This window comes from Sitophilus oryzae, unplaced genomic scaffold (assembly GCF_002938485.1).
Source record: "Sitophilus oryzae breed Bouriz unplaced genomic scaffold, Soryzae_2.0 scaffold_576_pilon_pilon, whole genome shotgun sequence".
NCBI classification, from domain to species: domain Eukaryota; kingdom Metazoa; phylum Arthropoda; class Insecta; order Coleoptera; family Curculionidae; genus Sitophilus; species Sitophilus oryzae.
The window spans coordinates 618,203-630,223 of NW_022147169.1; the positions used below are offsets into that span (position 1 = coordinate 618,203).

At 30.6% G+C, this 12,021-nt stretch overlaps 1 protein-coding gene across 3 annotated transcripts in view; it reads left to right on the plus strand.

The window, feature by feature from the left end:
• Positions 1 to 12,021, plus strand: part of LOC115887473 (arf-GAP with Rho-GAP domain, ANK repeat and PH domain-containing protein 1) — a 275,480-nt gene that overhangs the window by 10,634 nt on the left and 252,825 nt on the right. For all 3 annotated transcript variants that reach the window (XR_004051086.1, XR_004051087.1, XM_030906917.1), the window contains exons 5-7: positions 18 to 273; positions 4,251 to 4,584; positions 10,598 to 10,751. Coding sequence is in view for 1 of the 3 variants with exons in the window: in XM_030906917.1 (XP_030762777.1) it covers positions 18 to 273; positions 4,251 to 4,584; positions 10,598 to 10,751 (744 nt within the window). In the remaining 2 variants the exon portion in view is untranslated. The remainder of the gene's footprint in view (positions 1 to 17; positions 274 to 4,250; positions 4,585 to 10,597; positions 10,752 to 12,021) is intronic.

Genomic DNA, 12,021 nt, shown 5'->3' on the forward strand with positions numbered 1-12,021 from the left:
TGTAATAATTTAAACAGGAAAATATTTATGATAACATTGGCGTCAAAGAAGAAAATTCTCATCAAGAAGAAAAATCAACAGCATCCGATGAACAAGTTCTAATACCCGCTAAAGTTGAGAATACTCACAGGGTGTCTAATGCTTCTTCAATGAATCATACTAATTCGATTTACGAAAACCACGAAGTAGTGTTTCTTAGAGAAAACAAGGATGCCTCAAATTCCAATAAGACTTCTAAAAGTGTTTTAATGCAGTTTGATCCGTTAACCCATTGTAAGTTCATATTATATTCTAAGGATTCATATTATAAGGAAACTAGTAGCGCTACTTTTTCAAATATTTTCCATCTGGCGACAAAATTCGACAGATTGTTGACAGCACGTTGAGAGCTGTCGTTCGGGATACGGGTTAGAACGTTGGTTTCAGTGGTTTTTGGTAAAAATGGTTTTGGCGAAAGAAAAAAAAACGGTTTTGGGGAAAAATGGTTTGTTTATGAAAGATATCGTGTATATATATCTTTCATTTCATGTGATGATTAAACTATTTTTATTTTAAAATATACACAGTACACAGAAGCATAAGAAAGGTTTTAACCCCTACAAGTGTGCTAATTTCCGCATTAAGTTCATCATACCGAAGGATACAGCCATGGATACAGCCGTCCGAGGACTGGTTTCGGGGATTTATCCCCATCATCAGGCCGACCTTGCTGAATTCTTCAATCTGACAAACAAAATGCAGGAATCGCACCAGAGTACCAAAGGCACTACTGCAATGTGCAGAACTAGATGCTCTCGCCATCTAGCGACAGTCGCGCATATCGTACGAATGGTACCACCAAATCTTTGAATAAAAAGATTAAGGAAGGAGTATAATGCTATCCATGTATTCATGCATGGACGAAAAAGGGCCCTAGGGTGGGGATCTCAGTTCTGTTTAACGATTCATTTGACACATTTGAATTTGATTTGAAATGTGGTGGATTTGTCAGTCTTTCACTGAAAATTCACTGCTTATTTTATGTTATTTAGAATAAGATAGTAAATCTAGAAGGAAATTGTGGCAGAACTTAAATTAACAGTGACACTATTGCGATTTATCGAAAAAAAGACTGTAAAATAGTTGGTTATGTAGTATGCGGTAGATCTCGGTCAAAAATCAAGGGAAATAATGGAATAACTTTTCGCTAGTAAGTATACAGGGTGATCCGAACTGTATTCTGAAAACTTCGGCAGCATATTCTGCATATAAAAATAAGTAAAATAGTTCGTATAAATGTATGTCCTAAAATGCTTACTTTCGGAGATACAGGGTGTAGAAATTCTGAAGTAATATCAATATTTAGATGAAAATTGGTGTCGAAAAGAGAAATTTGATTTTGATGTCGATATGACTCCTACTTGCCACCTACATAATTTTTAACTGGTTTGAATAGTAATAACTTTTCTTCCGTACCTGTATAAAACTACTGAGTAAAAAAATATACAATTATGTTTTTTACCTAAAGGTCTCTCGGTAAAAATAGCTACGAGTAATGTTTTTAAAGATATTTGGAATGGAAATTATCAATACCTGTCATCATTGACATAAATTAAACATGCTGACTAAATAGTTATTAGACTAAAATCATAAATTTGAAACGTTTTTGTGGCAAAAGTTCAACAGAAACTGTTTATCATAATTTTTTTCGCAGAAAAATATATGATTAAAAAAAAATATGATTATACATATAAAAAAGTAAAAATTTTCCAAATTTATTATTTCAGTCAAATAACTATCTACTCAACGTGTTTATTTTTTGTCAATAATGACATGTACTGACTATTTCCGTTCTAAATATTTTGAGAACGGTTGCTCAACGCAAAATGTAAATTTTTTCACTCGGTAGTTTTATACAGGTATGGTCGAAAACAAAATTAATAGATGTCGTTAAAAGAGTGGCAAGTCTGAAGTGGCAATGGATAGGACATGTAGCAAGACAGGATCCAGACCAATGGCCCCAAAAAGTAATCCTATGGAGATCTAGGGAAACAACAAGAAGTGTGGGCCGACCAAAAAAGAGATGGGTCGATGACGTCAGGGCAGTGGCGGGAAGACAATGGATAAGATTGGCTAGAGATCGCGAAGCATGGAAAAATCTAGAAGAGGCCTATATCCAACACTGGATGGAACCAGGCTGAGAAAGAGAAAGAGATGGTCGAAAAGTTATTACTCTTTAAAACAGTCAAAACACGTGTAGGTGGTGCCTCCTACAAATATGAGGCATATTGACATCAAAATCAAATTTCTCATGTCAATAAACTCCCAGATACCAATTTTCATCCAAATATTGACGTAACTTCAGAAATTATTTGGAAAAAACCGTAATTAAAACGAAACTTTTACACCCTGTATCTCGGAAACTAAACTTTTTATGACTTATTATTTTTATCTGCAGAATATGCTGCCGAAGTTTCCGGAATACAGTTCGGGCCACCCTGTATAATACCATACGATCGAAAAAAAACGGCGTCCAGTTGGCTGGGAAATGACGATCGATGACATTTCCCATATAAATTTACATATAAAATGACAGCTATCTTCATTTCATAGCCATCGCTGAAGCCATTTTTATTCGATCATACGGTTTTGATCATACGGTATATGTACATACGTGTAGTAAACCGATCATTTATGAAATTCACTTAAATTTAACTAAAACTACCAACATTTCCCGACATCGTAAAATAAAACAATTTATTAAGTCTACCCTACATCATATTTTTACACGTTTTGAATAAAATTAGAACGGCACTGATAAAACCGGAACTTAAGTCGGCCATTTTAGGAGCCCGTCGCTTTCGATCTAAGATTTTTGATATGCACCTTCCTTAATCTTCTTATTTAAAGCACCAAATAAAACCAATATAACCAGCGGCCTACTGGAAAATCAATCTTGCTTCACCTACATAACCGTAGATGGAGCTGAAAGCAAAAAAGGGTTCTTTATAAAATATATACAGGGTGTTTCAAAACAAATGCGAAAAACTTCAGGGGGTGATTCCTTGTTTAAAATAAAGGGTAGTTTGCTTCATAAACGTTGGGTCAAAAGTCAACCATTAGGGAGATATCGCGGTACAAAGATGGCGGGAAAATAATGTTTTTATTTTTTATCTTGAAAACGAAAAGAGATAGACTAATGAAATTTTATGGAAGCATTACTGTTATGAAAACACACTTTCTGGTAATTTTTTCACTTTTTTAAAATGAGTGGAAGGGGTTGAAATAAACTACCCCTATCATTTTTGTTAACGAAATTTAAAGAAAAATCTTATCAAACACATGCAAAAAAAATTATTTGGATAGTTTAGTTTGCTTAGAAACTTTTTTATCTCTTGTATTTTTTTGACAAAACTCACCGATTTGAAATTAAAAAATAAAATGTAAAGCATTACATGTCAGGACAAAAAACATTTTCTGATAAAGAATCTAGTGGGCTGCTGTAATTTTTTTAGGAAAAAATCTAGTCGGCCGCTGTTACTTTTTAGGATGTACCTAATATTATTTTATTTATTTAAATTAATAAAATTTAAATAAAAATAAAATTAGTAAAGTACATATTTTACCTAATTTATTGTTAAATATTATTACTAATAGTTATTATTATTATTAGTCCAACCTACAGCAATTTCAACAAAACCTAATTTTAAAGTTTTAACATCCTGTAACTCTAAAACTATGCATTTCCATGCCCATGTTTATAGGAACTTTTTTTCATATTTTTTGATGAGGAATCAATGAGTGCTTATTTAAAACTTTCGTAAGTTAATGATATTAAAATTTTTTGAAGGTTGCTATTAGACTTGCATCAAGGCAAATTAAAAAATATCCTTTATCTCATCAAGGAGGCCGAAATCGACAATATATCAAGGACAACTTTTAATCGGTATTACACTGCTTGCGCTATTTCGCTATCAAGAGAAAGAAAGTCAGTGGCGTACATGCCTTTTTTGCAATGTTCATGCAATTTCATTTGAAACGCTAAAAGTACTTGGTAGAAAATTATAATAAATCGAAAAAATAGTAAGACTTTAACACCTTGTAGCTACGAAATAAAGGAGAATCGGACCTATGTTGATAATTTTTACGTGAGCAATCTCCCGACGAGATATGGCACATGTTTTTTGAAACACCTTGTATGTATATGGGCAGAAAGATCAAAGGATTTCAACTATATCCGCTTTTTAATGTAAATTACGTTTTTCTTGTAGTATCTAGTACACAATTTTCCGAGTTAAATTTACTGGAGGATCTTTTGCAAGGAGACCTTTACGGAAGTATACCAGATACTTATAGGTTCGATGAGTTCAGCATAAGTAACGATTCCGAACCGGAGGAATATCTCAATCCTCCAACGCCACCTCTAAGAATAGATTCACTGCCTGGAGATGAAGTCAAAGAAGAGAGCGAACCTGTGATTAATAGCGCTAGTGTAGAAAAGGTTAAGGAAAATGACAAGAGGAAAAGTAAACTGCATAGGGAGCCATCTGTAAAGTCGAGAACTAATTGGTTTGATGACACCTCTCAAACTGATTCGACAGAGAAGTAAGTAATTAGACAGTTAAAGCACGGCCAAAAACATTTGAATAAAAAGATTAATGGATTGTTCATGTATTCATGCATGGTTGACGGAAAGAGGACTAAAAAATGTCTATACCTGTGTGGCGGATTCATCTATCCAAAAAAATCCTTTATGGGTATTTCGCCACTGCACTGCAAGAAAAATCTACAAAATAAAATAGTTATTTTTTGTAAACACTTCTGAGTGCGTTAAACCTAAACGGACGCTGCTTGTCAGAAGTTTTGTTTACAGTAATAAAAATTTGCCTAACAAAGAAAAAAATGCTTAACGTTTCGGAAAGTTTTCTCTTTCCGTCGTCGAAAGCAAAAAAATATATAAACAATCAAGAAAAAAACTATTTAAAATATTTAAATTGAACTATTCGAGAACACTTTACTTTTTAAAACAGATACGTCTACAAGAAATCGTTGACGTTTTTTTTGCTTTCGACGACGAAAAGAGAAAACTTTCCGAAACGTTAAGCATTTTTTTCTTTGTTAGGCAAATTTTTATTACTGTAAACACAACTTCTGACAAACAGCTTCCGTTTAGGTTTAACGCAGAAGTGTTTACAAAAAATAACTATTTTATTTTGTAGATTTTTCTTGCAGTGCAGTGGCGAAATACCCATAAAGGATTTTTTTGGATGGAGAAAGAGACTACCTCCTTACCTAGGGCGGGGATCCTTGACAGTTTTGTTTGACGATTCCACGTTTGAATTTGATTTGAAATTTTGTGGATTTGTCAGTCTTTACTGAGCTTATGTTATTTATTAATTATTCTACTTCTGATAGTTGTTTAAAGGTAGTTAATATAGAAGGAAATTCTGTAGAACTTAAATTAACAGTGACACTATTGCGATTTATTGAAAAAGACTGTAAAATAGTTGGTTGTGTAGCGTGCGGTAGATCTCGGTCAAAAATCGAGGGAAATAATGGAATAATTTTTCGGTAGCAAGTGACTATACAGGGTTGTTCACCACATACGACACGGAGTATTGTCGCTAAACGATTAGATTTTTACAAATTGTAAGTTTTGGGTTCGTTGAAGGACTATTAGAGCTACATTTTAAATATATTTTTACAAGATACAGAGTGTCCCAAATAAGTAAAACATATTAGTTGTATTTTTTTAAATGGAACACCCTGTATATTATTCTATTTTTGGATTCTACGATCGAAATAAAGCTAAATTTGATTAAGGTTTATCACACTTAAACCTTACCGTTTTTGAAATATTTTCAATTTTATGAAATTGCAGTAAAAATTTTAAGGGTTCATTTCTCCAAGGGTATCAAAGTTTATAATACTAAATATTTACTGAAGATTATTTGTTGATCAGATATTATGTAGCAATAATAAAAATTTTACTACCTTATACAGAGTGTCCAAAAATTTATATTAAATAATTACTAGCTTTAAACGGCAATAACCTGTTTAATTTAAACGGAACACCCTGTATATTTTACGTGAATCATATTCACAATTTAATTGTCTATCAAATTTTATTATACTATTTTTTACCTATCTCTTCAAGTTTTTGTAGAAAATGCATTTTCTTATAATTTAGACCTCATTTATCACTATACCCATGGCACAGAATATCTAGCTACGCAACAGAAGCCTCGTTACATGTATAAAATTGTAGGTAGCAAAAGGAGACAGGCTTTTAAAGTCTGTCTCCAAATCAGATATTTTGATGCGGTAGTTTCGCTACTACATAATAGAGGGCAATAAATTTAAAAGAAAACAGTTTTCTACAAACAAAATTTAAAAGAATTTTGTGCAGTGTTGCCATTGTGTAATTCATATCGTAATACTTCCTGATAAAGCCTACCTTCAAATTTGCTACATCATTTAAACATATTAAAATAGATCAGAGCTGTTTTTTTCAATTTGCCATGTTAGTTGGAATTAAATCTTATGAGCTAAATTACAATCACTTCCTGACGTTTCATTGTATAATTGAATCCTGAATTTTCATTGTAATTCGGCGACAATATAATAAGTATTGTTCTACTATTATGATACGACTTCCTGACGTTCGATTGTGTTCATACCAAGTTCATATCGTATAATCGGGAAAAAACGGCGTTAGCGATGGCTATGAAATGAATATAGCTGTCATTTTATATATAAATTTATATGGGAAATGTCATCGATCGTCCTTTTCCAGCCAACTGGACGCCGTTTTTTTCTGTATCATACGGTATTTGATATATACTATTTTTCTTGACATTACATTAATATGGTACCATGAAGCATATCAAGTGATACTATAATATAGTACCATATTACGATACATGGCGTTCGATTGGGCTTAAACTTGATATACTATATCTTCAGTGACATTGTAATATCATGGTACCATGGAGCATATAAAGTGGTACTTTCTACAGTACCATATTTGATGACATAGCAATATTAGGTACATGGCGGCAATTGGGCTTAAACTTGGTATACTACGTATTTTCGATGACATTGTAATATGATGGTACTATGATGCATATAAAGTGGTACCTTAAAATAGTACCATATTTCAATACCATTTCCTGACGTTCGATTGAGCTCATATTTGATATATACTTGCGTATTTTTGATGACATTGCATTATTATGGTACCATGAAGCATATCAACTGGTACCATAATATAGTACCATATTATGTACATGTCGTTCGATTGGGCTTAAATTTGGGATACTACGTATCTTCGGTGATATTGTAATATTATGGTACCATGGAGTACCAAGAGGTACCATATTACGATACCATTTCCTGGCGTTCGATTAGGCTTAAACTTAGTATACTACGTATCTTCGGTTACATTGTAATAAGATGGTACTATGATGCATATAAAGTGGTACCTTAATATAGTACCATATTTCAATACCATTTCCTGGCGTTTGATTGAGCTCATATTTGATATATACTTGCGTATTTTTGATGACATTGCATTATTATGGTACCATGAAGCATATCAACTGGTACCATAATATAGTACTATATTACGTACATGGCGTTCGATTGGGCTTAAACTTGGGATACTACGTATTTTCGGTGACATTGTAATATGATGGTACTATGATGCATATAAAGTGGTACCTTAATATAGTACCATATTACGATACCATTTCCTGGCGTTCGATTGGGCTTAAACTTGGTATACTACGTATCTTCGGTTACATTGTAATATGATTGTACTATGATGTATATAAAGTGGTACCGTAACTAACGGTGATGTATATAAAGTGGTACCATATTACGATACCATTTCATGGCGTTCGATTGTTCTTAAATTTGGTATACCTACTACGGATCTTCGGTGACATTGCAATATTATGGTGCCTTAAAGCATATAAAGTGGTACCATAATATAGTAAACTATTATGATATCATTTCCTGGAGTTCGATTGGGCCAAATTTGGCATACTTGCGTTTCTTTATAAAGATTTGTTTAATTAATAATTTTAATTTATTTTACGAATTTTAATTTGTTGTTCGATGTCGTGACAGCAACTTTTATGCCGAACTAATATATTATTAATTGTACCTGTGTCACTTTTTAAAATCTACCTAGGTCTATATAAATAACGTAGCAAACGGAAGAAATTTGTTGTTATAGTATTTTTTAGTCAGTTAACATTTTTTGTACTGCATTATAATAAATTATTTCCATTATTATTAAACTTATATTTCATTACTAACGTTCCAGCATTAATAAATATCACTATCAATCGCCCTGTATATTATTAATTTTAAAGGTAATTAAAGGTATTTTCTTAGTAATAAGGTAGTGTATATTAAAAATGTATATGTTTTGTAATAATATACTTAAAACTATTTTAATAGCCAAAGGAATAATTAATATAAGTGTATCTGACAAGAAAAGAAGAATAGAAAGAAAAACATACTGCATTAATTATACACAGTAAAAAGAATGGGATGCCTTTTTGAATCTGGCAACTGTGCAGATTTAGCCGAGTTACAAGGCTGTCGACGAGCCGTCGATCCAAAACCGAAAGTTCAAAATTTCTAATTATATTCTGATTATGATATTGTCGCGCCATCTAGTATTCTATTTGTGCAATTTTAGCTTTTTCATTTCGAGTATTTTTCTGTTGCGTAGCTAGATATTCTGTGCCCATGGGATATTGATATTTTAGATTTTTTTAAAGCAACATATATGTACAAAATGTACAGGTGGTAAATATTGCAAGCCCATTGGTATACAAAAAAACTATTTAAATCTTTTTAAAGGAGTATACCAATTAAATATACCACCAAACCAAACCAGACCAAAAATTAGTTAATTAAATACTTTTAAATTGTTTTAATTAAAAAAGTATTCTAAATAAACGTGGACTGGCTCAGAAATCAATATAATAATAAATTATGAAAATGAACGTCCCTGTTTTTATAAATAAGCATTCGTCAAAAAATTAAATAAAATTTATAAGGTGTTACTTTTTTCCACACTGTCTAATACACACACAAAATTCAGTTTTTCAGTTTTGGAGCAATTGGATTATTAATCAACGTAAACAGTCAATTAATCTAGTTTGAATACTGGGATCATATTAATTGGTCCTCTTTAACAAAAAATATTTTATATTTTTTTATTTTATTTTTTAATGAAATAAGCGAACTATATCGACAATATTAGTATCTGTACTCTTTGAAAATTTGTTACATCTTTAAAAATAATCTAAAATGTCAATATTCCATGGGTATAGTGATAAATGAGGTCTAAATTATAAGAAAATGCATTTTCTACGAAAACTTGAGGAGATGGGTAAAAAATGGTATAGTACAATTTGATAGACAATTAAATTCTGCATATGATTCACGTAAAATATACAGGGTGTTTCTTTTAAATTAAACAAGTTATTGCCGTTTAAAACTAGTAATTATTTAATATAAATTTTTGGACACTCTGTAAAAGGTAGTAGAATTTTTATTATTGCAACACAATATCTGATCAATAAATCATAAATCATAAATCTTCAGTAAATATTTAGCATTAAAAACTTTGATACTCTTGGAGAAACGAAGCCTTAAAATTTTTACTGCAATTTCATAAAATTGAAAATATTTCAAAAACGGTAAGGTTTAAGTGTGATAAACCTTAATCAAATTTGCCTTTATTTTAATATATTATTAATTTATAGAATTGTATATTTTTATAACAATTTTAATAACTACCAACATTTATTTACAATGTAAAATAAAACAATTTATTGAGTCTACCCTACATCATATTTTTACACGTTTTGAAAAAAATTAGAACGGCACTGATAAACCGGAATTTAAGTCGGCCATTTTAGGAGCCCGTCACGGTTGATCTAAGATTTTTCATATGCTCCTTCCTTAATCTTTTTATTCAAAGCCAAAAACGTATACGTAAATTTATGATTTGACATGTATATGCTTGCTCATTGAAAAATTTACTTGCGTTTAAGGATACGTGATATGTAGGGTTTCCAAACCGGGATCCAGAAATCTCGGGATCCCGTTGTATGTTTAATCCTGATATTAAATCCCGGGATCTTGAAAATCTTGAAAAATTGAAATGCCCAATCTAAAATGACTATGACTAAATGACACTTTAGTCTTTAAAAGATCATTTATTTTTACTAAGCAGAACGTCAATATCTAAAAGTTATATTCCCTTGTTTGCTCTATCTTTTATATAACAAGAATTGATTTTTTTTAATCACTAAATATGAATGTTACTTTGTTTTGTTTATTTTAATAAAGCTCATTTTCTTGTTGATATATGTATCGGCATTTTTATTAAGTATTTCTTTAAATTAAATTTTTCACTCTGATAGTCAATCCCGGGATCCTGGGATTATAGGTTCTAATCCTGGGATTTCAAAACGGGATCCCAATCTCGAAAATTGGAAACCCTAGTGATATGTATCTTGTGAATTTGTATTTATTTAAGATATACATATTATTTTTTAAGATTAAAAAACTAAAATTATTTTTATATTAGACGATCACCCGTAGAACCAAGGAAAAACTGGCTTAAACAGGTATTAGAAAAAACTCCAGATGTTTTCAAGACTAACAAACCAGCAAATAGCAACGTCGAAAGACCTATATTGGGCGGTTCATCTTTCATCAGCAGAAGAGGCATGCTATACAAGGTAAAGAGAATAATAATTATAATACCTATTTACTGCAAGAAAAAAATATTTGACAATAAAATTCTATAAAAAATTTTACATCAGAAATATCTATACAAAAAATTATAAACGTACTACAAAACCATAATCTTTATGATAATATAAATTGCTATTGTTTGCCCAAAAAATGCATGTAATATTAACAAAATGAAATTTCAAAATCTTGCGCAAAAAAAGTTCTCTGCAATAGCTACTCAACTTAACCAGAACATGCAAACTTAATAAACTAAAAATTATGTTTTACAAATTGCCATAGAAAAAAAATAAAACAACGCATTTTTTATGACCAACGTAATGCAAAAATAGATATCGTTTGAATACAGATGATAATCGAACATAATAAATAACAATATAAATACATTTGAAGATACTCCTTATATAGTCTGTTCAACAACAAAATCCTTGACATAGGTGTGTCTGTCAGTTTAATTTCAAAGTATGTAGTTTATTTTAATTTACAAAGAAATAAATTGGTCCAATTGGAACGCAAAGGAGGAAATTAATATATTTTTTAAAATTTGAGTGACAAGTTCAAAATATTGTGAAAAAAAAACTATAAAACTGAAAAAAAAAATATTTTATTAAAAAAATTATGGTATGTGAAAAATGTCTATACCTATGGTATGTGTTAATACAAAACAAACAAGAGTGTATTTTCAAGAAAACACCACATACCAAAAAATATATATAAAAAAGAACTATTTCTTACTTTCAAGTTCAAGAAACTTCCTGCATTTATTATTACATTTATGAATATAACTGCATAAGAATAAATAAAACACAACATAAGTAAATCAAAACTCTTTAAGTCAAAGTTCCACATTCAAAAGTAATCCTAAATTTTTAGAACTGTTAACAAAAGTTAGTTTCCTATTATATTATCTATTGTGTTACTGAGATCGTTTTCCAAAAAATTAATTTTGTGGCTACTTCCAAAAAGACTAAAGTTGACTTAAGATCTCTAAATTTTTATTTATATTTAATTATAGCTATTCTTAATACATCTATTGCAAGTAAAAAATAATTTATCAAAAATTCAATATGTAGACAAAAATCGAATATAAAAAGGATATTCCATTTTATACAAGAAAGTTGGAATTTTATAAGATTTAAACTACTTTTTGACACGATCTGTATTTGCAAAAAATGCGGAATAATAATTCGTAATTGACTGGCATGAGCTTTAAGAAAACACGTGTACCTGAATTTTAAAGGAATTTATTCTAAACTT